General features: G+C 48.0%; 3 protein-coding genes across 6 annotated transcripts in view; 1 reads left to right on the top strand and 2 right to left on the bottom strand.

Annotated features, from left to right (window-relative positions):
* tesca (tescalcin a) overlaps window positions 1-18,445 on the bottom strand; it is a 109,193-nt gene extending 90,748 nt beyond the window's left edge. Inside the window, exons 1-9 of one of the 4 annotated variants that reach the window (XM_062451128.1) lie at window positions 18,282-18,445; window positions 16,418-16,487; window positions 15,086-15,166; window positions 14,676-14,818; window positions 13,989-14,050; window positions 13,736-13,843; window positions 13,560-13,607; window positions 13,392-13,481; window positions 12,787-13,146 (exon numbers count right to left, since the gene is read on the bottom strand). In XM_062451128.1, coding sequence (XP_062307112.1) covers window positions 13,398-13,481; window positions 13,560-13,607; window positions 13,736-13,843; window positions 13,989-14,050; window positions 14,676-14,818; window positions 15,086-15,166; window positions 16,418-16,487; window positions 18,282-18,354 — 669 coding nt within the window. In that variant the 5' untranslated portion in view covers window positions 18,355-18,445 and the 3' untranslated portion in view covers window positions 12,787-13,146; window positions 13,392-13,397. Of the gene's footprint in view, window positions 1-12,786; window positions 13,482-13,559; window positions 13,608-13,735; window positions 13,844-13,988; window positions 14,051-14,675; window positions 14,819-15,085; window positions 15,167-16,417; window positions 16,488-18,281 lie in introns of those variants that run through there. The other 3 variants (XM_062451126.1, XM_062451127.1, XM_062451125.1) reach the window with 3 other exon arrangements.
* fbxw8 (F-box and WD repeat domain containing 8) lies at window positions 628-12,867 on the top strand. The gene is made up of 11 exons (XM_062451110.1): window positions 628-1,276; window positions 1,815-1,919; window positions 2,013-2,177; window positions 2,332-2,420; window positions 3,056-3,213; window positions 3,456-3,652; window positions 3,776-3,991; window positions 8,906-9,033; window positions 11,359-11,532; window positions 11,747-11,863; window positions 12,312-12,867. The coding sequence occupies exons 1-11, from the start codon at window positions 791-793 to the stop codon at window positions 12,475-12,477; spliced, it is 2,001 nt and encodes a 666-aa protein (XP_062307094.1). The 5' UTR covers window positions 628-790; the 3' UTR covers window positions 12,478-12,867.
* Window positions 18,446-18,725: 280 nt separating the features above from the next.
* fbxo21 (F-box protein 21) lies at window positions 18,726-26,068 on the bottom strand. Its single transcript, XM_062451111.1, has 12 exons — window positions 25,828-26,068; window positions 24,805-24,940; window positions 24,524-24,633; window positions 24,224-24,345; window positions 23,617-23,763; window positions 22,562-22,698; window positions 22,272-22,408; window positions 21,311-21,490; window positions 20,678-20,810; window positions 20,206-20,396; window positions 19,847-20,004; window positions 18,726-19,423 (listed from the first exon to the last, which is right to left on the bottom strand). The coding sequence occupies exons 1-12, from the start codon at window positions 26,043-26,045 to the stop codon at window positions 19,194-19,196; spliced, it is 1,899 nt and encodes a 632-aa protein (XP_062307095.1). The 5' UTR covers window positions 26,046-26,068; the 3' UTR covers window positions 18,726-19,193.
* Between the last annotated feature and the right edge of the window lie 359 nt (window positions 26,069-26,427).

A 26,427-nucleotide genomic window follows, 5' to 3' on the forward strand; every position in this document is an offset into this window, starting at 1 on the left:
GTGTGGTGGTTTACATCATCTTTTCCCAAAAGAGAGAAATAATCATTAACTCTTGAAACGCTCCTCTCGTTGCTGGCCTCCGAAGGGAGTTTCACAATTTAGACCACAGTAGTTATGAAAGTCAACACGTTTGAGTTATGGTGATGTTTTCGGGCCGCTATGTATTATAGTTATAATGTATTTTTAAGACAAAATAACTTTACAAAAATAGATATTCTTTCTATTTGGGTCAAACATGTAGATTTCTAAATGTTTAACCCATGTTTAAAGGTAGTTATGCCGAATTATGTGATGCAACTGAATTTGACATTTTTTGAGATATAATAAATTATTTTAATTTATGTCCCTACTTCCTAAATCATTGTAGCACTATCATTGAAATATCAGACATGGGATAGCTTTCGAGGAAAACGTTTTTCGGAAATGTGCAACCAGCAACACCACCATAGCAGCCCTTACATTTGAAGACTTTTCAATTTTTTTGTGTCTCGCTTATTATATTTGTTTAAACACAATATTCATAGGCCTATGAATCAAAATGTGGAAACGCTGCCCTTATAATAAAGACTGCGGAATTTAAATAGGCGGAACGAAGTTATTTATGAACGAAGCCAAGTCGGACTATTTTTGCTTTAGGACTGCTTCGGTTAATTTGTCTCTTTAGTGTTGTTTTCAAGCAGCGTAACTTATAAACTCTCCATTGTTTGCAATATCCCCAACCTAAGGATTTACTGTTTACAAGAAGCTGCGTTCAAATCAATGCTGGTATTGTTATGTTTGCATCTAAATCATGGCGGAAGATGAATTGTTAGCTTTCAGAGAGAGTTGGAAGCAAGAACTGACGAGTAAAAGCAACCATTCGGACTCCCCTGCGCCTAGAGATAAGCTTCAGCCAAGTCGGAAGGACTGTAAAAATAGTTATTTTGAAGATTTCTCTCAAAGCAGAAGTCAACCAGAAACAGGTAGGCATGATGCTTACACTGAATCTCCACAACGGAGCAGCATCAAGGAAAGTAGTCCGAGGTCGCCATCATTACCGGGGAACGACGGTGGGCTGTCATCCTCGGCTGGCAAAACTTCCAAGGACCAGCCCCAGTATGTGTCGATAGCTGAGGGCTTGCTGCATGGAAGGACGAGTCCTTTGATGGACAGGATTCATGAGGAGAGGATGCGAAGGAAGAGGCAATCCCAGCGTGAGAAAAACTCTATGCCAACACAACCACAGAGCAAAGTCAAGAAGAGCGAGAAACTAGTGGACCAGTTCATTCAAGACCTGGTAGGATGATTATGATGGATGACATTAACGAGGTTGTTGTCTAATTATGAACTGCGCTTATAGGAGCAGTCTTGTTTTATCTGTATAGCGCCTCTTACCACCACCCACCTACCCCCCACCCCACACATACTGTTGTATATTTACCATAACAAAAGTAATAAGACGCATTAATTCATGGTTAACCATACAGGAACATTTACATTTAGTCATTTAGCAGACGCTCTTATCCAGAGCGACTTACAGTAAGTACAGGGACATTCTCCCCGAGGCAAGTAGGGTGAAGTGCCTTGCCCAAGGACACAACGTCATTTGGCACGGCCGGGAATCGAACTGGTAACCTTCTTGCCAGTTCCCTCACCGCACAGCCACCTGACGCCCCAGTTAACGTGGCTTCACTGTTCACCGTTAAGTTCTACACACAAGTCACATATCACTGCGCACCCATCTAACTATTATCAGGTAACAGTGTTTCATAAAATAGTGCCTTGGATTTAATCTGGGTATTATACAAAACACACACACACTTTGTTTTCTACAGAATGAAGTAAATGACATTCCATTCTTTGACGTGGAGCTACCGTACGAGTTAGCGCTGAAGATATTCCGGTACCTGAACCGGACTGAGCTTGGACGATGCGCCCAGGTAAAGACTGAAAACGCTCCGTTCCAGAGCGGTTTCTGTTCTCTCACCTGAAGGTTCTCACCAACGTTTCGTTTACTTCAATGCCCGGGGCAGGTGAGCAAGGCGTGGGGGTGTCTAGCAGAGGACAGTGTGCTGTGGTACAAGCTGTGCCAGAAGGAGGGCTATCACAGAGAGGCCAGCGTGTCCGACTCCCCCTCCTGGAAGAGCACCCTCCGAGACTGCAAACTCTCTGACCACACGGTCTGCTCTAACTGGAAGGTGAGTCCAGGGAAGCTAGCTAAGGCATGCTAGGATAACAACGGGCTTTTTAGTGTCAGTCAGGGGAACATGTTTCTTGTTGTATGTTAATAAAAAAAAATGGGGATATCTGTGGTTTCAGTGACAAAACTACGTTTCTTATTCCTGTCCGCAGAACCGGGTGGGATCCATCAGCCAGCTGCAGTTTGAGCTGGGGAAAATACTGTGTGATGTCAGTTCCTGCGACAACTTTGTGGTGGCTGGGTAAGATTTGCCTAAACTGGAGTTGAGCTGCAGGGTGACTGAAGTGACATGGCGATGTTGCTCGGGCCATGCACATTGACTCGCTCCACTCCTAAATGACCTCTGTCAGTGTTCCGGCCTCTGCTTGACCTTTGTCTGGTCACAGCAAAGCCCGTCGGCTTGTTTAGCCTTGTTTATCTCGTCACTGAGATACATTTGAATTAAGTCTGAAGTCGTGATGTCAGCTGACACGTAGCCTGTCTTTTGTTGGCACGGACACGGTGCGTTAGGCAAGAGCTTCCTCTCGTTGACTTCCTGTTATCACGACAGCCTTGATGTCAGCTGGGGTGTCGCTGCCTCCGACGTTGCCCTGGCTGCTGGTGTCTCTCTCACTCTCTCTCTCCCCCCTTCTCTCACCTTCTACCTCAGACTGGGGAGCAGATGCCTGCTCAGAGTGTGTAGTGGGGAAAAGGGGCTGGAGGTGGTGGTGGTGGTGGTGGTGGGGGGGTGTGAGTTGTGATTCTGTCTGTGGAAGTCCCATTGGCATCACACAGAGCTATAACCCAAGCCCGCTCACCGGGGAGAGAGAGAGAGGTTGGTGGGTTAGGTAAATACACTCATGCGCGCGCGTGTGTGTGTGTGTGCGCGTCCCTCAGGTACACCTCGGGGGACGTCCGGCTGTGGGACACGCTGCACTGGGACTGCGGAGCCTCCTACCTGAGGCCTCGCTCCCTGGCCTGCACCGCCGCTCCCAGGCCTCAGGTCACCCTCGTCCAGGTCAACCGGACCCTGGCCGCCGCCGCTTACCTGGACGGTCAGTCTGACCGGACAACCACAAATAACACCTTTACACATGAGTGATACTACATCGATTCAAACTGTTAGAACACATAAATATAGTGTTCTTCCATATGACTGGATTGATACTCTCTGAGAGAAGTTGTTCCTGTTTTACATCTGGCATTGAAACATATTCAAATGTTGTCATTATTGATTTAACACAGAGTTATGGTTCCCTGGTTCGCAGTGCTTATCCATACTCCTTCCCCTGTGTAGACTGCGTGGAGGTGTGGAGCGCTGAGACTGGAGGGGAGCCCGTCTTTCACTACCAGAGCGTGGGGAGGGTGCACGCCCTGGCCCTGAGCCCAGACAGCCCCACCCTGGCCTCCGCCACTGGGGTGGATGTCCGTCTGGACCAGCCTGACCAGCGTGGCTACTGGAGGACCCTGGTCCAGGCTCGGCTTCCCAAGCCTGTGAGTTCCACTACTAGCACAGGCTTGGGGATTTAGCATTTAGCCACAGTTAGCATTCAGCTGCTACTACTACAGCAGCTACTGCTACATTGAAGACTTATTCCAAGTGTGTGTGTGTGTTAGGTGGAGCGTGTGGTGCTGGTGCCAGGGCAGAGAGAGCAGCCCCTGGCTGTCCTGTCAGCCGACGACAGCGCGTTCACGCTGTCCTCCCGGCACGCCGACCCGCGCCTCCTCCACTGTGTCTATGGACACCCCGTCACCTGCCTGGACGCCTCCAACTCCCAGGCTGCACTGGGCCTCAAGAGCAGTGGCTGGGCCATGCACGATGGAGGCAACAAGGTTGGTTGATGTAGTTTGTACGGATTCACTCGACGACAATTCAGGTAGGAGTGTATTCCCTGGTACAGGTACAGGTGTGAGTGTATTCCCTGGTACAGGTACAGGTGTGAGTGTATTCCCTGGTACAGGTACAGGTGTGAGTGTATTCCCTGGTACTGGTACAGGTGTGAGTGTATTCCCTGGTACAGGTACATGTGTGAGTGTATTCCCTGGTACAGGTACAGGTGTGAGTGTATTCCCTGGTACAGGTACAGGTGTGAGTGTATTCCCTGGTACAGGTGTGAGTGTATTTCCTGGTACAGGTACAGGTGTGAATGTATTCCCTGGTACAGGTACAGGTGGGAATGTATTCCCTGGTACAGGTACAGGTGTGAGTGTTCAATGTTCAATATATTTATTTATTTGTCATTGTCATAGAAAACAACAAAATTCTGTTTAGAGCATTCAAAACACTGCATAGTTTGACATAAAAAGTGCAATACAAAGTGCAATATCCCTCCAATAAACTTCCCATAAATAACCCCTGTGTAAATCTTAGCACAATCAGTGTATTCCCTGGTACAGGTGTGAGTGTATTCCCTGGTACAAGTACAGGTGTGAGTGTATTCCCTGGTACAGGTGTGAGTGTATTCCCTGGTACAGGTACAGGTGTGAGTGTATTCCCTGGTACAGGTACAGGTGTGAGTGTATTCCCTGGTACAGGTACAGGTGTGAGTGTATTCCCTGGTACAGGTACAGGTGTGAGTGTATTCCCTGGTACAGGTACAGGTGTGAGTGTATTCCCTGGTACTGGTACAGGTGTGAGTGTATTCCCTGGTACAGGTACAGGTGTGAATGTATTCCCTGGTACTGGTACAGGTGTGAGTGTATTCCCTGGTACAGGTGTGAGTGTATTCCCTGGTACAGGTGTGAGTGTTTTGTGTGGAGAAGTTGTCAGGGGTGTTATGGGCTCAAGGGGCATGAGGAGGTATCATGATCTTGATAGGACTAGTGGACTAGGGGGACTGGTGAGAGGACTAGGGGGACTGGGGAGAGGACTAGGGGGACTGGGGAGAGGACTAGGGGGACTGGGGAGAGGACTAGGGGACTAGGACAGTGTCCCAGCTCTTCTTGGGCATGGAGATAATTAGCCCTTAGTTAAATCCCATCGTCTCTGACTCCCAAAGAAGCCCATGTTTGTTTCTAATTACGGGATGTTTCTAAGGACCCTAACTCCTGTGGGGGATTGTGGCTTTATTTAGCCTACTTAACATCACAGTCTGGAGACGAGGGACTGCGGGGAGGTAGGTGAATTTGGATGGATGAAGTTCTCAGTCAGTCGTCAGTCCTCCTGATTGTCAGGGTACTTCAAGCCAAGACTCGTCCCGCCTCCGCACTGCTTCGCTGGGTTGGGATGTTTTGTCTCCCGCACGGATCTGGGAAAGGGAAGTTCGACAAGTGACTAAGGAGTGGCCGTTCTCCCTCTGTCCTCTTTCTCTCTCTCTCTCTGTCTCCCTCTGTCATCCTCTGTCCCTCTCTCTCTCTCTCTCTCTCTCTCTCTCTCTCTCTCTCTCTCTCTCTCTCTCTCTCTCTCGCGTGCTCTGTTTCCCCTCTCTTTTTCACTCCATCTTGTTCTCATGCTCTCTCTCTCTCTCTCTCTCTCTCTCTCTCTCTCTCTCTCTCTCTCTCTCTCCCTCTCCCTCTCTGTGTCTCTCTCTCTGTCTGCGTTTTGGACAGGCCCTTGGCAGTGCCAGCCCTGTGACATCATTCCATTACGGTGACAGAGGTAGCGCTGAAGCAGCACTTAGCTATGCTGGTAGTCAGTCGCAGAGAACAAGGTTGTTGCAGTAGAAACCACAAATATGACCTCAGTTGAAGTTGAATGGCCTGCTTTGCCCGGCTCCGAATCTCCAAATGATGCCAATTTATGATTCTCACGTTTGATGAAATCCAAATTTGATCTCATTAAATGTAAAAGCCCCCACAGGCTTCAATCCGCCTAACAAGTCTACGTCTCGTATTTGACATCAATTTCATACTGTGAAGAGGAAGTAAAAGTTGCCAGCAAAATCTAGTGAGTCGGAGTGGTGTTGTAGTGTTGAACAAGAGAGGGGGCATATGTCTAATTAAAACCTGTCAAAGAAGACTGAGGTGGCAACCAGGAAAATCTCTCCTCTTCATGCCAGAGTCAACTGCCGCAATGTAGTGTGGATTTCTGTTGAAATCTGATTAAACGCATAACAAAAACATGTCAAATGTATGGCACGTTTTTTAATTTTTTGGGGGCTGGAAAGCAAAGCTTACCTACAAAGCTGTACCTGTGTGCCTGCATTCAGTACTGCTGTTTTGTTTACAGCTTCAGTCTTAGGTTTGAGGCTAGCCTTTGTTGCTCTCTGTGTTTAATTGTGCGTGCTGTCATTCTGTCTGTGGATCTAGGTTTATTTGTGTGTGCGAGTGAGTGCATGTGTGCCTGTGCGTTTGTGTGAGTGCGTGTGGGCTTGTGAGTGCATGTGTGTGTGTGTGCGTGTGTGTGTGTGTGTGTGTGGGTGTGCCATGGTCAGAGTGTGTCTCCAGGTTCTCATTACCAGTCCTGTCCCCTGCCAGCAGACCTGGGGCAGCGGGGCATCTGCTCACTGGGCACCATATCCACACACACACACACACACACACACACCCACGCACACGCACACGCACACGCACACACACAAACACACACAAACATGCAAACACCCCCACACACACAGACAAACATAATTCCTTCTGATTAAGGTAACAATACCTTGTGTGAAAGGCTTTTATACTTCATCCATGTTAGAACGGTATCCTCAGCTCAGTAAGAAAATCAAATGAAACCTCGCATCTAGTTTGCATTCGCCTACATGTGTCGAAAACACGGAACATAAATATATAACGATGCAGAATGGGATTGTATTAAGATAACACACTGATCACTGCTCTGTTAATGAGAGTGCGCCGTCTCTATCGACGACAGCGCCTCACCATAATGACTGCTTTGGACCGCCTGCTAATTCAAGTACCCTCCCAAAACGAAGGTGATTCATCGAAACCCCCCCCAAACCGTTTTAGTTGTCCCCCCTCCCTCCCCGGTTCTAATCACATCAAGCTGTCATTTCAGAGTCCAGTGTGGGATGTTGGCGTCGCTCCGGGGCACCTCACCATTAGGACTGGCCTGGCTACAGACACTCCACGTCTGGCTCCCAGACAAACCTTACATCATGTCCCCTCCTCTCTCCGTCTCTCTCTGTCTCTCTCTCTCTGTCTCTCTCCCTCTCTATTTCTCTCTGTCTCTCTCTGTCTCCCTCGCTCTCTCTGTCGCTCTCTTTCTCTCTCTGTCTCCCTCTGTCTCTTTCTCTCTCCCTCCTTTTCCCTGTCTCTTTGTCTCCCTACGTCGCTCTCTTTTCTCTCTCTCCGTCTCTCCGTCTCTCTTTCTTGCCCTCTGTCTCTCTGTCTCTCTCTGTCTTCCTCTCTGTTTCTCTCTCTCCGTCTCTCTCTTTCTCCCTCTCTCTCTGTTGCTCTCTTTCTATCTCTATCTCTCTGTCTCTTTCTTTCTCCCTCCTTTTTCCTGTCTCTTTCTCTCCCTACCATTCCCTCTCTTTTCTCTCTCTCTCCGTCCTTCTCTTTCTCACCCTCTGTCTCTCTCTTTCTCTCTCTCTCGACCATTTTTCTTTCTCCCTATTTTCCACCCCTTCTCTCTCTCCATCCAGTCCTCTCTCACATCTGTTGGTGGGTCTTCCTCCTGCCCTGTTCATTTCTGTATCCTTCACTTTCATTATTTGTTGACTGTTTTGCCAGACCGGCTGTGAGACGTTCCATCTCGGAGATAACGGCTGTCGCCGATCAACCAATAAGAGCAGCTCTACATGACGTCATGTTCCCCCGTTTCAAGAAAGTTTTTTTGTCACCGAGAGACAACAAAGCAAACTTCGCTTCACATGCTCATTTGTTATCCTGAACCCCCCCCCCCCCCCCCCTTTTACCGATTTTGCACCGATGCGATGATACTCCACGTAAAATGGCATGTCAACAGTGATCAACATTACACTGTGTGTATGACATTACAGTATTATCTTCAACGGCGAGAAGAGTAAACGTTCAATGAGGAAGCCGTACGTCCGCGTCGAATATTTGCGGTGCGTTCGTTATACGAGACGGTGGCTTCAGAACTGAAGTGCTTGTGGTCAGCTCCCAGGCTGCAGACAGGCTGTATGAGTGCTGAGGGAGGGGGGGGGTGGGGGGGGGGGCATCTGATTAGAGGATGTCAGCCTGCAGTTAGTTAGCAGCGCGACCCTCGGAGGTCCATTAACTGGCCACACTTCTGAAAGGTAGCTTGGGGGATTGATAACGCTGTGAATTATTCAGTAGCTTCATCTCTGCTCTGGGTCCGTAAGTCAAAGAGAGCTGAGTGATGGAACAAGCAAACACGAGGGTGTGTGTGCGTGCGTGTGTGAGAGAGAGAGAGGCTGCTTCTGTTTCCGGCTACCTGCTAGGTCCATGCTGTGACTTTTCTCTTCAGACAGTCAGGCACTACAACTGTCTCTGAGTTGTGTCTGTTGCTGTGGTATCCAGTCCTGTGTAAGTGTATGGGCACTCAAGTGAGTTGAACACTTTTGGGATCAGAGCCCTCGAGTTAAAGGCATGGTAGGTAATGTAACACTCATGATTGGACGGCATTTAGACCGAATGCAATGATTGGACTTGTCTGTCTAGCTACCTCTTGGCAGTAGACAGGCATTACGTTCATGTTTTTTGGAGGAGTGACTTTGGGGTGGGTTATTTTGGTTTGAATCCTTTCGAACTCTAGCAAAAATGGCTAAGTTTGCAAAAACGTAACCTACCCTGCCATACAGTCTGGCCATGTCAGTGACCTGTCCTGTTGCGACGAGGGTCAGTAAAGTTGTGTGTTTGTGTGTGCAGGTGCAGGTGTACCGCCTGGAGACCGGCCAGGCGGAGGTGCGCGTGGGCAGCTCCGCGGGGGACTTCACCTGCATCTGCCTGGGAGAGCAAGCTTCTCACCTGCTCACCTGCGGGAACAAGGACCGCAGGTATGGGGGAAGCTGCTGCTACTGCCGCACACACACATACACACACACACACACACACACTCTCAAGCACACTCACACACACACACACACACTCTCTCAAGCACACTCTCACACACACGCGCACACACACGCTCACACACACTCTCAAGCGCTCTCTCACACACGCGCGCGCGCACACACACCGACAAAGAGACACACACACAGAGGCTGACAAAGACCCATTTGAACTCAACCTAGTGTTGCCAGAAGCTGTTTTGACAGGAACACTGTGCACCTCCGTGCTCCATAACCGACAGCCACACAGCAGAGAGGATCTGGGCCGCCTAGCTAAGAGCCAGCAGAGAATAGCTGCAGTAAAACAGTCCAAATGAAACTGTGTTTTTACACTTTCGTCTAGCTCACCTTGAAAGAAAATGCACCCATACAGCTTCTGAAAGACACTGGAGGGGTAGGGCTAATTGGTTTGTTTGAGTGTGTGTGTGTGCATGCGTGCGTGTGTGTGTGTGTGTAAGAGCACCTGGGGGCTTTTTCTGTGGGATACAACGGGATTTGGTAGCTGTCAGACAAAGCAACCCTGTCCAGCGGGATCGTTTTGCAAACACACACACACACACACACACACTAACACACACAAATACAGAGCAGACCAACACACACCACTTCTCACATCTGCAGCTTGGCATCCTGAATGAGAAAAAGTCACACAAAGAGAAAGAGAGAGCCACACACACACAGTGTGCCATTCTCCTCAGCGGTGTCTGGCTGTCGGGGTAGGAGTTGGCAGGTTCAAGATGAAACTTGGGCACATAAAGGCATCTCTCACTGTGCCTTTCATCCCCGGTGGTAGAGCAGGCTCTTCAGGAGACAGCCAGCCATCCTCCACCTCGCCACTAAAACTACACATTGGAGAAGAAAAACATGTCCGACATGTTTTGGGCCAAAAAAAAACAAAATTGAATCCTTGGAATTGATTTCTTCTTTGCGAGACTAACCTTTTGTGTGTAAAGTTTGTGGTTTGAGTGTCTCCTTGACCGTGGGCCAGGGCCCAACACAGTTCCAACTCCCCTCCAAACAAGCTGCTCTCTTCTTCCAGAGCGAGAGAGAGAGAGAGAGAGAGAGAGAGAGAGAGAGAGAGAGAGAGAGAGAGAGAGAGAGAGAGAGAGAGAGAGAGAGAGAGAGAGAGAGAGAGAGAGAGAGAGAGAGAGAGAGAGAGAGAGAGAGAGAGAGAGAGAGAGAGAGAGAGAGAGAGAGAGAGAGAGAGAGAGAGAGAGAGAGAGAGAGAGAGAGAGAGAGAGAGAGAGAGAGAGAGAGAGAGAGAGAGAGAAGGACAGAGGGCGCCACCTCCAGGTGTCTCGGCCGCCCGCCGTTAAGAGGACAGGTGACAGGAAGTTGGACATTGACACTGGCCGTGTCCCTTCCAGTGGCATCACTGGCGAAAGCTCCAGCGGTAAACGGCGGTGCTGATGGATGGATGGTCGTTTGTTTACCGGAAGCTTGGCGACACGTAGCACAGTCCAGGCTGAGATGGATGTCCTGTCTGTGTCGGCGGGTCTTAATCTCTGCTGTGAGGGGAAACCCTGGCACCTCACAGTTCCTCTGAGGCGTCTAGACGCTCTGCATCGCGGCTAACTGCTGTATGCTAATGCTTATTTAGCCACAGAGCCCTTTTTCCTTTATCCATCAAAAACGCAAATGAAGTCTAGCCCTCCCACCCCACCTCTCCCACCAAATGAATTGGATTTTGGTAATGAACTTTTTTGGGGGAAGCTTCTGCCTGGATGGAGTCATCTTCTGGCGGCAGAGGGGCCCAGGAACACACCCCGTCAGAACAGATGGAGCTCTGGGCTATTGGGCATGTGTGCCTCATGAAACCAGCCTCCGGCAACCCTCCCTCTTGTTTTAATGAAGGCATTGGAAGGTGCGTTTAATCAGCTGGAGAGGCTGTGTGTGTGTCTGTGGGGGGGGGGGCGCCGCTTTCGGTTTGGTGAGTGATATGGGGGGGGGGGCTCGAGTGATTAAATGTTTGTTTACGACAGATATGATCGTTCGCGAAAGACGCTCAATGTCACCAGCTGTTGCTGGGGTAACCTCTCTTTGTTTGGCTTGCCGTATACCAGCAGTTTAGATCTGTTATTGTGTTTCCTTTGTTGCAAGCACACACTATCAGACAAGATGGATGTTTCAATGGACGTTTTAACCCTCCAGTTCATAAATTTTTTCCACGTCCTGCACTCACATGCTCATTTGATCGATTGATTAATTCATTGATTTGATTGAGCCTATTGATTAATAGGCTAAACGGAATGGTTCCTCTCCCGTTTTCAGGGTGAGGGTATTTGACCTGCGCACCGGATCCTCTGTGGCGTCACTCTACGCCCACCACATGGGCGTGACCTCTGTGCTGGCAGATGATTGGAAGATAGTGAGTGGCGGAGGCGAGGGATTGGTCTGTGTCTGGGAGATGAGGATGGGCGCCAAGCTGTGGGAGATGCACAACAGGTGAGCTCCGTCTCCGGGCGGTTTAGATAGACCAATCAGTGACTGTGTGCTCTACCCAATATGTATATGTGTACAGTGTAGATAATACCTATTAATAGCACCTACAGGATCAATTCTGGCTATTCTGTGGTGCACCTCTATCTCATGATGATACAGTACAGTACCTGGACACATTTCTTTCTGGGAGATGATGAATTGACCCTGACCCCCGCAGGCACCCAGTCAGACATGTGCGCTTCACCACCAGCACCTTGGTAACGGCCAACATCCCAGACGAGAAGTCTCCACGGGGCGCCTGCATCACCGACGACGACCTGACAGCCCACCGCAGGTGACTGGCCCTCTTTAGCCCCTCCCCATCTCTATTAGCCCCTCCCCATCTCTATTAGCCCCTACCCATCTCTATTAGCCCCTCCCCATCTCTATTAGCCCCTCCCCATCTCTATTAGCCCCTCCCCATCTGTAGTAGCCCCTACCTATCTCTCTCAGCCCCTAGCCAACTCTATTAGCCCCTCTCCATCTCTCTCAGCCCCTACCCATCTCTATTAGCCCCTCCCCATCTCTATTAGCCCCTCCCCATCTGTAGTAGCCCCTACCTATCTCTCTCAGCCCCTAGCCAACTCTATTATCCCCTCCCCATATCTCTCAGCCCCTACCCATCTCTATTATCCCCTCCCCATATCTCTCAGCCCCTACCCATCTCTATTAGCCCCTCCTCTTCTTTATGAAGTTGTGGTTGTATCTTTAACATACTTCCTTTGTGTTCATCCTCATGTCAGACACAGAGGAGTCATCTGCCACTACGACTTCTCTGAAGACTCCGTTTCCCAGGAGCACGTTCTGCCCATCTGCAGGTCCAACTACGCAGAGTCCTCGGGGTATAACTACAACATCGGCCTGGCCGTTCCCTACGACATACTGTCTGGGTCACACCCTTCTCACTGAACCCTGACCTGGCTGTAAGCTAGCTCACACTGTTCACGTGACCCTGGGATCATCTGGATCCATGAACTCCATCCATACTTTACATTTTTAATGGGAACTTTTATATGAAAATGTATGTAAATAAGTTGATTTAGCTCTATTTTAGTCGTGTTGTCTGTCACGGTGGACATGAGATTTTAGTTTTACAACCCATTGAGGCAGAGTTGAACCAAGACTGGATTATACTGGGTGTATGAGTTCAGCGTCAACAACATCACCTGACAGTTATATAAAAATCAGTTTGCAAATAAATCACGACAGTCACATCAATGTTAGTCACACAATTATTTATTCACTTATAAATGAGTGCAAATGCTTTTAAATGTATTTCAAGTTAAATCTTCAATTAGATTTAGTTATTCAGAGTCTTTTTTTCAGATATAAGGTCACATATAAGGTCATGCACAAGATTGGCTGGGGTTATTGATATAGGTGCCAAAACCTAGTTATTTTATAGAGTTATTAAAAGTATTTTCATATTGTTCATTAGTACAACACTAATCAATATCTGAACCATATTGTATAGTTACATGAACGTATATAACATTAACATATGTTAAAGTATTTGGCATCTTCTCAATGAAGAGCTTTTTTTTTGCTACATACAGAAAATAAGTCTCTTTAACCCTTGTGTTATCTTCGGGTCATTCTGACCCATCAGTCATTGTGACCCACCGTCGTATTGCGACAGATTTACCGCATACAAAGACAAAGTGAAGCATTTTCTTTTAACCGTTGGGCTGTCTCAGACCCCCCACATTGCAAAGGTTAAAAGAAAGTTATTTTAATTTGTTTTTGTATTGGGTAAACACAACGATGGTTCGTTATGAACCTTTGGGTCATGTGACCCGAAGGCAGCACGAGGGTTAAGAAAGAGAATCTCATTTTCCACAACGAATAGTTGTAGTGTCCATGTTTAAAAAACGGATGTGCATCTTCGATTCGATTTCAAGACTTTTCAGAATCTGCGGGAAGAATGAGACAACATCAGTTGGATTCAACACTGTAGCAAAGGAACGACGAGACTGCTCGCAAGAACGAACCTCTAAGAAATGCTCGAAGGTGATCCTGTCATAGACCTCATCGGGACCCTTCGAACAAAAAAACATTGGGATCGTTAGAAACATGCATGAGAAAACGTGGAACGTCCACAGGTCCCAGACCGTAGCCCGTCAACAATACTTCCACTTCCTCTGTGATTACTGTGTTAACATCCTACCATGTGACTCTCGTTGATTTTCGACACTTCCAACATGGCCGCGTCTGTGATGGCTTCGGCGGTTTGAAGCCCCATATCTCCACTCTTAGACAGCATGTCTTCCACCACCTGGACAACAGACACGGCAGCATGAATTGGCACCACGACCCCGGGCGTGTCCCTGCGGTCCCCTGGGACAACCCTAGCTAAGACCCCCAGTAGCGATGTTGACGCGAGCAGAGTTTGTGTATCGCGTCGTTTGTTTGTCGCCTACCTTCCTGTACTCCTCCAGAGTGATGGTGCCATCGTTGTCCGTGTCGTGCATGTTGAACAGGACTGCGGAGGAAACAAGAGGTCAATTCTTCCGTCCGTTCAGTGTTGCCATTTAGTTCACAAATGCTGAACTGTTTGGGCCTGGTCCGAGCAATCCTGCATGGGCCTGGCCCCCGCAACCTCCCCGGGAACTGTCCATCAGCAGGAGGGAAGGAGGGACAACACAGGATACAGACCGGATGACTCGATGGGTGGATTAAGAGTTTGTTGTGTTCTGAGGCGCCGCTGGGATGAAGCTGGTTTCACTTCCAGCCTCGTCTAGACTGAGCTGTACTGAAAGCAGGAAAACAGGACGCCGGAGATGGGTGTCGCTCAGTGGTTAGAGCGTTTGACCGCGGATCCAGAGATCTCAGGTTCGAATTGCTGTACCTTATAGACCCAATCCACGACAGCATTTAAAAATTGGTGACGACGACAAACATTTTCATGACATATATCCCTGTATTTGCTCATGACAGCACAAGAAGATGGATGTTTAGGTCGGTTAGGGGGGCTGACCCCAGCATTTTAGTGAAGCCCTCTGTGACATTGTAAAGATATACCAACAAGATTGGATGTGTTGACAAAACGCCCTGCGGTGTTGAACTCATGGTGGAGGGGTGCAGGTGTGAGGGTGCCTCCTACTCACAGCGTAGCTTCTTCCTCCTCAGGTGCTCCCTCTCCTCAGGGGTCATGACCTTTGGGGGCAGCGGACGGAAGTGTGACATCACCATGAGGAATTCTGCAAAGCCGATCTCCTGGAGGGAGCCTGCGGCGTCCTGGCGCAGGTTCCTACGGCACACACACACACCAACACACACAGATTATCTAGCGTAGGTTATTTACAGACCCCCAAAAAAGTATAGACAAAGAATAGACAAGAATCGAAACTATTTTAAAAAGAGCCCAGATAAGGTGAGAAATGTACAATGCTTACTTGGAAACAGTGCAGATAATTAGAGTTGAAGGATTACATTTTTGCAAAAGTAATTAATCCCACCAGAAAAGAGAAATGGCAGTGTGTGGAAAGTCAAATCAAGCCCTTTAGGTGGTGCTAACCTTTTATCAAAAAAGGCTTCAATAATCTGAGCCCGGATTGGGTTGTCCTCCAAGGCAGGGATTCTCTCCAAGTTCTCCCTACTGATGAAATGAGAGATGGGTTCAGAAAATGTTTGTAGGTTGACAGAGACTGATATCATATCTTCGTTGATATGATTAAATACCATTATTTGCATTTGGGTTTATAGCACAGGGAAAGCTCTTTTCAGGGACTCTCTCCCAGGCCTTATATCCCCAGCCTCTACCAGGCCTTATATCCCCAGCCTCTACCAGACCTTATATCCCCAGCGTCTCCCAGGCCTTATATCCCCAGCCTCTACCAGGTCTTATATCCCCAGCCTCTACCAGACCTTATATCCCCAGCCTCTACCAGACCTTATATCCCCAGCCTCTCCCAGGCCTTATATCCCCAGCCTCTACCAGGTCTTATATCCCCAGCCTCTACCAGACCTTATATCCCCAGCCTCTACCAGACCTTATATCCCCAGCCTCTACCAGGCCTTATATCCCCAGCCTCTACCAGACCTTATATCCCCAGCCTCTACCAGACCTTATATCCCCAGCCTCTACCAGACCTTATATCCCAGCCTCTACCAGGTCTTATATCCCCAGCCTCTACCATACCTTATATCCCCAGCCTCTACCAGGCCTTATATCCCCAGCCTCTACCAGACCTTATATCCCCAGCCTCTACCAGACCTTATATCTCAGCCTCTACCAGGTCTTATATCCCCAGCCTCTACCAGACCTTATACCCCCAGCCTCTACCAGACCTTATATCCCTAGCCTCTACCAGGCCTTATGTCCCCAGCCTCTACCAGACGTTATATCCCTCTTAGCCTCTACCAGACCTTATATCCCTAGCCTCTACCAGGCCTTATGTCCCCAGCCTCTACCAGACCTTATATCCCTCTTAGCCTCTACCAGGCCTTATATCCCCAGCCTCTACCAGACCTTATATCCCCAGCCTCTACCAGACCTTATATCCCCAGCCTCTACCAGACCTTATATCCCCAGCCCCATATGTCATGGGGCTAAGAGGGATATAAGGTCTGGTAGAGGCTGGGGATATAAGACCTGGTAGATTCTTCTGATATAACGTCTTGTGTATTGTCATAGGGCAACATTGTCTGCTGTTGCTTTTTAAAGAAAAGGAATGTGTGGCTTTTTAAAGCAAGAGAATGTGTCATCTACTGTTACACCAGAGCATATTCCCAGGATGACTGACAACAGTGTGTGTGAGTGTGTGTGTATGTTGTGCCTTTTGGAAACAGTGTCGTCCAGCCTGATGGACTGTCAGCAGTGTTAGTTAAGGTCCACAAGGGGAGTTACCTGATCGTTTCCTCGTTCTCACTCAGTTGTTTAAATCTCTTGTGAAGGTTGACAATCTGCTCCAGAGAGACTGAAAACAAACAGTGCAGTTATCTTAGCGGTGTGAACACAGAAAATGTAAACGGAAAAATGACTTGAAGAGAGGTATTTTACGAGCTACATGTTTTGTTGTTGTTGCTGTGTCTCATAGCTAGAGGGCCTTTATGATGATAGATTTACCTATCTGGTTTCATAAGTGATCAAATATGGCTAATTCAACAAGCAGGAGTGTGAACACAATCATATCAACTAACGGATAAGGAAACAGCCTTAGCTGATGCGGTTTCATTACATTTCAAAGGGTATCTGTCAATCATTCACTTGCTGTTTCATTTCATGACCTAAATTACTTCAGTAGGTGTTTTCAACACAACAATTCTCAAAACCTTGTATCCATTTCCAAGATGCAGAGCTTTGGCATTCAGAAGGTGGAGTCTACGCTGACCCGAGCCCCATGCAGGTGAAACCTGTTCTGCCTACATTTCCTGGAAACCCTGCTTGACACCCGGAGATCCTTAGCAGCCATACATTCTCAAAGGGTTTCGGACGCACCCCCAAACACCACACCTCACACACCCATCTCCTGCACGGTCACGTCAGGAGACTTTAGCTGGCTCACTTCTAACCCTAACCCTCTTCTCTAAAGCTGTCAAGTGCACCAGTTTTTGGAAAAACAGTTTGCGTGTTTGTTGAGGACAGTCATGGTTTGGCTGCTGTCATCGTTTTCAGATCAGACGTGTGTGCTCTATGGGTGTGTTCGTGAGGCAACGATTCTTTGTATTTGTAAGCAGATGAACACTTGCAGCAAGAGCATAACAGTAGCAATGCTCACTAATTATAGGTTTTCTGTCAGACAGTGAGTACACATTGCTCAATTGTAGGCTTATTATAGCCTGTGACTAGTTTTGACTTTAGTTGTTTTTAGCGACTGGTTGTAAACAGCATAACTGACCGTACAGGGTCAGCTTTGGGTCCAAAAAGTTCCAAAACATCCCTAAAAACAAGAAATATATAATATAATATATACACCGATGAGCCAAAATGTGTGATGTGATGTTTGCATATTGGTGCTCTCTCTTCCCAGTCGCTGGCCTGTGATTTGTCCCTCCTTGAACGACTCTCGCTAGGTACTCACCAGTGCTGACCGATAGCACCCCACGAGCCTTGCCACAGTCATCTGGTCATCACAGTTTGGGCCTTGTCAAAGTCGCTCAGTTCTTTTCTTCTGCCCATCTCTCTTGCATGCAATACGTTGACTATGAGAACGGATTATTCTCTAACCGTCTAATAACCAGACCTTCACATGTGCCCTAGCCTCTACCTCTGTTTTGGCCCATTTGTGGAATTATAATACAATAGAAATGTTGTATGCTATACTTCTGTCAATCATGTTACAGGGGTTTTGTAAGGACAACCTTTGACCCTGCTGGGGAATGTTTATGATGCAGCAGAAGATTAGATACTGGTCCAAGATCGAACGGAAAAGAAAACCACGGATTTCACCCAGAAAGAGGGACTCTGGTCACTTTACTGTTGGCATTGCCTTAATAAACAGTTTTACTCTGACGATTATTCGATGAGGTACACAATTGATTGTCGGATACGTTATGACCCTTTTTAACTGTATCTGGAAAACATATACATTTTACCTCACAGAAGATCGAGAGAAAATACGGTAACAATGTACAGCAGGCGTCAATCTTTGATCTTTCACAGCGGTACCCCCACGCCCACTTTACTATCCATTAACTTTCAGCTTTCTTTTTTCATAACATACAGGCAAAGAAGTGCAGGCTATCAAGAAGCAATACAATAAATGACTCACATCCAGTTTGATCGGCTAAATCCTGGAATTCGTCTTCAATGCGTGTTGACTGAGAAGCTCCCATTACGGTCATTCGGAGTGAAGCGCACTTTCTGGAGCGTCGACTGACTGATATGCTGAACTGCCGTCACACCTGTCAAGTTTCGCCTTCTTTTTTGTCTGTAAGGAAGTCAATTCGACCTGTATCCCAACGAGCTATTCTAGTTTCCCGGGGGCCGATTTAATCTCCACGTCCTTAACTCTGAATACTGTACATTTTAAGGAAGTTCATTATAGTCTGATTTACTTTTTTACTTGTGCGACCAGAACACGAGTTATTTGCTCATACAAAATCGATTTCCCCATCTATCAAAAACCCGCAGTGATTCAACACAAATGAGAAATGTTCGAAATGTGTCAAACATTTCGAAATCTTTGTCAGACTATAAATAAAGACACATGAAACATCTTGAAACATTTTAATATTTTCTTTTCTTCAAAAATTCATGATTCATTCCTGTTTCAAGTCATAGTGTGTGTTTTCGTTTTAACAGCTCATGACCCATCCATGAGCCCTTAGATCCTCTACCACATTTTACTATTAAATATACACAAAAAAAGTTAACACTAAAAATGCGAAAGTTAAGACTTTCATAAGTGCATGAATTTGTGATTAGAACGTACTGACAGAAATTATTCGGTAAGTTTGTATTCCATGATGTGTTTTTTTCTTTTTTTCAGTGAAGAAACAGTTCTACTCCCCAGGGTAGTCTGGAGTAGGATTAGAGGGGGGGGTCATGGCTTTTACTGGCTTTGGCAGGCGAGGGTAAGGTGGTCATCCATGTATTGTAGCATTCCGGATGGTTAAGGGGACAAGACACTGATGTCATGGGACTGAATGGGACGTGTGTGTGTGTGTGTGGAGGGACCAGGCTACACGGGCATGGCCAGGTGGCTGTTTGGTTCTGTGGCAGCACTGTGGTGCCCGGGACTGGGTCTGTGGTAGAGCTGGGCCACGGTGCCCAGGGTCTCCACCGTGTCGTCTGGGTAGCGCGTCTGCAGGTCCTCGTTGGCTACGTAGTGGGACTCGCAGAACTGGGAGAAGTAGCGGCCCACCTCCGGGTGCCCTATTTCCAGAGGGGCCGAGTGGGGCTCCAGGTTCTCTGGACGGAGACAGGAACAACCAGGTCGTCAATACAGATGTACCTCATCGTGGGCGGGGGGGGGGGGGGGGGGGTGACAGGTTCATGTTTTTGATCATTGTCTCGACTTTTCAAGAATAGTTGAATAAAAGTCAATTTGAACGGAATTTAGGATATGAATACCCTTTCAATAAGACTTGAGAGCTGACTCATACAAGGCTCTTTTCCTCTATAGGCGAAACCTATATTGTAGCGCTGCAGAGCTCGGCATCCTGCCCGAACGTTAAACGTAAATAAAACACAAACAAAAACTTTTTGTATAAGGGGCTGGTTGGTTAGGGCTATGTATAACAGTTAAGGAATGCGGGTTGTACACGACCTGGAGGCATACAAAGACATTAGTTCGGGCTGGGGTTAGGAGTTAAGGGTTAGGGTTGGTCGTACCCTGGGCGGCGTAGCGACAGGTCCCGTCCTGCACCAGAACGTTGTAGAAGGGCTGGTTGGGTCCGCTGGGCAGCTGGTTAACCCTCATGGTGGTGATCCACTCCTGGCTCATGGTGCACTTGGGGTCCCAGCCATAGATGACACAATTGTAGCCCGATCTGGGGACGACGGGGACGACGACGAGGTTTAGAGATATGGGGACGTCTGTGTGTCTGTGTGTGGGAGGGGGGATTACAGAGCTGCGTGCAGACGTGGGTGTCGCCACCTCCACCCCTCCCCCTCCACCTTCCCCCCGTCTCCCTCCTCTAACCCCCCCCCCCCCCACCTCTCCCTCCACACCCTCTCCTCCCCCCCTTCACCTCTTGTGCTTCATGATGAGGCCTACGGAGAACTGGACGTCCAGGTGCTCCGGGGCGCCGCGCTGCTTCACCTCCGGCTCCGCCGGGTGCTTCTTGTGCTGGATGTGCTCCAGGGTGTGCTGCACCAGGTAGCCCACCGCACCGTGCTGGGACGGGTCCAACGCCTGGATGTGCTGCAGGATGTCCAGCACCTGCGAGGGAACAGCGACACACACAACCGTTTTAACCAGGAGATTAGACCGGGTCCGTCTAAACCAGATGACAGACGGAGTCCATTTGAACCAGGGGGTAGACTGCCAGTTATAGACCAGGAGAGAGACTGACTCAGATATGGACTAAGAGAGGGAGCTACTAGTGTTTACAATCCATCTCTACGGGTGTAGTTGTATCCATAAGCAAAAAAACACGACTACAATGACGTTTTTATACGAAAAAGCTTACTTCGAATAGGTATACAAATATGTATGTGTACCTTCTCTGGCCAGATTCCCAGATGGAAGTAGAGGCGAGCCTGCAGTAGGAGATACTGGACGTTGTCTGGGTTGATGCTGAGGTACAGGTCCAGAGAGTCCCTCAGGAGTTGGTACGACTTCTCATTCCCCTCACTGCAACACACACCGCAGAGTATGGTCAAGACACACACACACACGGTGTAAACATACACTATCCCAGGCCAGCAAGTGCTGCGTTAAGACATGTCAGTTTATTAGACTTCAATCAATCGATCTATTCATCCATCACTGTTGAGGAATATTGACCTTTTGATCCAATCCAGTCCACTCCAACCCTTACCCTCCCCAGACCACTGTCGTCGTTCACCCTGACACAGTTTCAGATGTTCAGTACTGTTCCAATTCACCCCGACCACAATCACAACCCTGACCCCAACCTCCGACTCTCACCCTCTCCTGCCAACTGTTCTCATCCATCCTGACCACGAACACAACCCTTTCTTGCCTACTGTTCTGATACGCCCTGACCCCAACCCCAACCTCAACCTCAACCCTGACCCAACCCCACCTTGGACTCTCACCCTCTCTTGCCTACCGTTCTGAGACGCCCTGACCCAAACCCCACCCCAACTCAGCCCCACCCCGACTCTCACCCTCTCTTGCCGATGTTCAGCAGGTTTCCCACCATGCGCAGCAGGACCTCCGTTGTGCTGATGGCGCTGTAGTAGTCCGCCGTCACCTGGTGACCGATGAGGTACTCGCACTCCTTGGCCGTCAGCTGCTTGCCCCTCCCAAAGGCGTCGATGTACACAAAGTCATAGATGTCTCCGCTCCTGCACACGGGACAAGCTTTCTCCAGTACTGGCCGAATACCGTCGTTTACGACATTACGAGCAGCGGATGGTCTGGAGTCAGGCTCGCTTCGATCGGCTGCAGTTTTTTTTTTTAGCACGTAACCAGGTTTTCTACTTAACACTTCATTTACATGTACCGTATTTTCCAGACTATAAGTCACACTTTTTTTTTTCATAGTTTGGCTGGTCCTGCGACTTATAGTCAGGTGCGACTTATATATCACAAAAATATATATAATTTAACATGCTTTTAAATGTTAATTCATACTGACTGACATGAACCAACGAGTTCAACGGATTCAGTGATGTGAAACGAGATCGGGAGCTCGGTGAACTAGCTTACCGGTAACTTGCTTGTTGGTCTTGCTAGCTTGTTATGCTAATTTAGCCTATTCAGCCCCCCAGGTATGTTCTTAATGCTAGTGTGTAGCTGAATAACTGTTAATGTGTGACGTTAACATACCGGACACCTATTCAGCCTGTTGTCCTGTGTGCTGTTGTGTAGTTGAATAACTTGCCTTTCCAGATTAAATGTCTGTTCTTGGTCTTGGATTTTGTGAAATACATTTCTAAATAAATGCGACTTATACATGTTTTTTTCCTCTTCATGGCGCATTTTTTGTCTGATGCGACTTATACTCCGGAGCGACTTATACTCCGGAGCGACTTATACTCCGGAGCGACTTATACTCCGGAGCGATTTATACTCCGAAAAATACGGTACTCCTCCTCTGATCTCAGTAGCCTGTGCTGTACTTACCCTGCTTGTTTCTGGCACCAGCGGAGCAGGAAGTGGTTGGGGAAGTTGACCGGTTCCAGGTGCACGCCCAGCCTCTTGGCCAATGTCAGGTACACCACAGAGAGACTGATGGGAATCCCTGTACGCCGCAGTATCACCTGGGGAAGACGTCACCAAGACGTCCCCAAGGGTTTATCAACAACACAAACAATATCTATAACAACAGGTTCAAAAGGTGAGCCTGAACCCAAAAGTCGACTGCAGCACGTCTGGGTTCTCGTAGGGATTGATGGGGCTGTGATAAGACATACCTGGTGGATGTAGGAGTTGAGGGGGTTGTAGTAGTCAAACTCGTTGCCCTTGTACTGTAGCTGCTCAAACAGGACGGAGTTGAGAGCCAACACGGCCTGTCTCTGGAGCTCCAGGTCCTTCACAGAGAAGCAGCTTCCTGGAAGAGAGACCCTCACATTGTTATACGTTACACAGATACACAGACCATCACCCTGTTACATGTTACACAGGAAGAGAGACCCTCACACCGTTATATGTTACACAGATACACAGACCATCACCCTGTTACATGTTACACAGGAAGAGAGACCCCTCACACCGTTATATGTTACACAGACCATCACCCTGTTACATGTTACACAGGAAGAGAGACCCTCACACCGTTATATGTTACACAGACCATCACCCTGTTACATAGGTAAACAGACCCTCACACTGTTACATGAGAAGGGATACCCTCACATTGTATGTTACACATACCATCACACTGTTACATGCTACACGGGTCAACAGACCCTCACACTGTTACACAGATCCTCACACTGTTACATGGGTAAAGGCATCATCGGGCTTCACTGCAACTTGTGAAATTATATATTCTTTCTAGCCGGTCTCTACATCACTTTAAACACCCGGTGGCTCATCGTGTACAGCAAGTACCACACAGGCTAAGGCCATAACACAGGGGCTCCGAGTTTGATTCCAGTCCGGGTTATTTCCTGCATCACACACACACACACACACACACACACACACACACACACACACACACACACACAATTCCTGTCCCTCTACACTGTCACCATCACAATAAAGCAGCAACGCAGAAAAGATATCTTTAAGAAAGAAGAAGATATAGAACAATTTAGGCTTTGGGTTAACCCGCTATGGAACACCCCAGGAGAGCAGGAGAGAGAATTCCAGCACTCTTAAAATGATTAACAAACTTAAAACCTGAACTAGAAACAGAGACTTTCCAGCCTTCTAAGACAACAGCTGCAGCCTGCTCGCGAGTGAGCACGTGTTTTGTGTATAGAAACATGTGACAGGTGTATGTGTGTTGCTCCAGACCCACCTGGGCCGGCCCTGAGGCTGGGGTGGGAAGGGTTCTTGATCTTCAGCATCTTCTGGACCTTGTCTGTGATCTCATCCAGCTGGGATGAGATGCTCTCCAGAGACACATCAGCCAGAGGGTTGCAGTACTGGTCCACTAACACGGCACCTGTAACACACACACACACACATACTTGTTACACATTGCTATACACTTACGAAACACACACAGCTGTTACAGTGTTATACAATATTACACACCTGTGTGTGCACGCACGCACACACACAGCTAGGTTAATAGTGCTTAGTGGTTAGTATATGGTTAGTAATGGTGGTGGTTAGTGATGGTTAGTGATAGTAAGCTATGGTAGTGGTTAGGGGAGTCAGATGGCTGAGCGGTGAGGGAGTCGGGCTAGTAATCTGAAGGTTGCCAGTTCGATTCCCAGCCGTGCCAAATTACGTTGCGTCCTTGGGCAAGGCACTTCACCCTACTTGCTTCGGGGGGAATGTCCCTGTTCTTACTGTAAGAGCGTCTGCTAAATGACTAAATGTAAATGTTAGTGATGGTTAGTAATGGTGATGGTTAGTATTGGTTAGTGATGGCTTAGTAATGGCTCGCGTTGTCTCACCCTCCAGCGCTGACTGCTGTTCAGGCGGCAGCTCCAGGAAGGTCTTCAGACTTCGCAGGATAGTCTGCTGTCTCAAGAAGTACAGGATCTTCTTGGCATAATACTTCAACGTCAGGCTTTTACTTAAGGGGAGTGGTAGAGGACAGAGAGAAAGAGAGAACCAGACAAAAGGAAGGGGGGGGGGAGAGACAGAGTATGAGACAAAGAGAGTTAGATAGAAATAGATATTACATTGTTCCAGGGGTTTAGAAGGGATTCGTGTGTCTCGTGCCACTGGGCGGTTCCAGGTCCGGCTCTCACCTCCTGTCTGTGTTCAGAATGGAGAGCAGCTCGTCAACGCAGAAGTGCTCTGGTGCGCCGAGGGACTCGATCTCAGCGAAGCTATCCCCCAGCACCTGACCAATGCAAGGCTGAGTTACAGATATCTGGGTTAGTGCTAACCAGACAAGGGCACGCAATTACAGATCTGAAACGCAAATGCTCACACATACAGTACCCACACACACACACTGTGAACGTGTGAACTCTGCTTATCTCACTAATCTCCTTGCCACCCACAAACAACAAATTGAATTACTCACGACTTCGGTGAAGAACCGCTTGGAAATGGATACAACAGTCCTTCTAATTTGCAAGCCGACAGTATGTCTTGTTCTGTATTCCTTCAGCCAGTCACAGCACTCGTTATGGCGGTAGTACTTCTGCAACCTTGGCCACCTATTATCAACAGTAAAGAGGAGGGTGTTCACTGCTGTTTCGGTTGCGGTATCACCACGAAAACTACGGGTAGAAAAGATGCCGACTCAGTAAGCGTTATCATATCAAAACTCAAACGGCGCTAAGGAAGTGGATGGCTGCATATCTAACATCTGCAATGGTGCGGTGTACAACAATGCTCACCAGACTGAGAGCCATTCAGAGTAGAGCAACAACTAAACTGGTTCGGTAAGAACACAGATGTAACTGGGGTCGTGCAGCTCTGGCCTTTTACTGTATCCTTGCCTGCCCAAGCGGGTGTGGGCGAGATACTGCAGATATGCAGATGCCCCTTGGGATGTTCCAGTACCGAGTACAACTGCTGCATTGCCCTACAGTACCGAAAGGAAAGCAATCAGCTAAGTACAGTAGTCGCTGCTAGCTAGCCAGCCTGGTAGTAGGACGACCGTGTACGGCAGTTCAGCCTAGGTCTGAGAAGGCACTTGAAGTTTACTTATTTGCTGCATTCAAGGTCACATAACTTCGCTTTTGGTCATGAACGACACAACAGTTGTCCTATTTCAAGTTTAAGATTTGTATTAGCAAGTCCAGTAGGATAATGCCCATAGCTCCTAGCTATTGAGTGCTACAGTTGCTAGGATCGTTCGGCTGGCGTGATGAGGAATTTGGTGCATCAACAGAATGTGCATAGTTAGCCTAGGCACTGCATGCTGTTTTGACAGCTTACACGCAAGCTCACTGTAAACGGATGCTATGCTTTTTTGAGACAGAATAATTGTTAACTGTGCAATATCAAATCTGGCAGATATAAACCTTCTCCAGAGTCTGGGTGCAATCCAACAAACAGAAACTGTGATTTATCAGATATCAATCAGATGTCAGTTCACCTGAGTTTGTACTGGTGTTCCCAAACCTTCCCCCTTCCATGGCAAACGTCGTGTAGCCGCTTGCAGCTGCAGGACACGTTGCAAATGTCGACATGTTTGAGGACAGAGAAGCACAAAATATATTCAAGCAACTCAGCCGGTAGGTCTGTCAGTTTCTTGATCTCAGAAATAATCCCATTTATACTTGAAGACCCTTCTACGGCTACAGACGTCGCCATCTTTACTGTTTACCCCGATTACCTCATTGCTCAAGCCCCGCCCCATTCTGGCGCAGGGGGCCGAACCTCCAGTTCTTGGATGAGGGGCAAAGTAGGCCTCCGTATGTAGTACGGTGGCCCTGAACCTACGCTCTATTTTCTCAGCCCTGTCCTCAGGAACCCTCGGTCCAGCATGTTTTATGATCCTTGCCCCAACACACCTGATTCAAATGAATGGTGTGTTGCAGGAAAAGGTTGAGACTTTCACACATCAAATCAATTTATTGGCCTGACACAACGGTCATTGTCCTACTTGTACAGTTTTTATCATAGGCTGAATGTGTATTCTTTCGAACACTGTATTTATATCAAAAGTTGTCATTTAAAAAAATATATCATGATG

The sequence above is a fragment of the Osmerus eperlanus genome, chromosome 25 (genome assembly GCF_963692335.1).
Source record: "Osmerus eperlanus chromosome 25, fOsmEpe2.1, whole genome shotgun sequence".
NCBI classification, from domain to species: Eukaryota; Metazoa; Chordata; class Actinopteri; order Osmeriformes; family Osmeridae; genus Osmerus; species Osmerus eperlanus.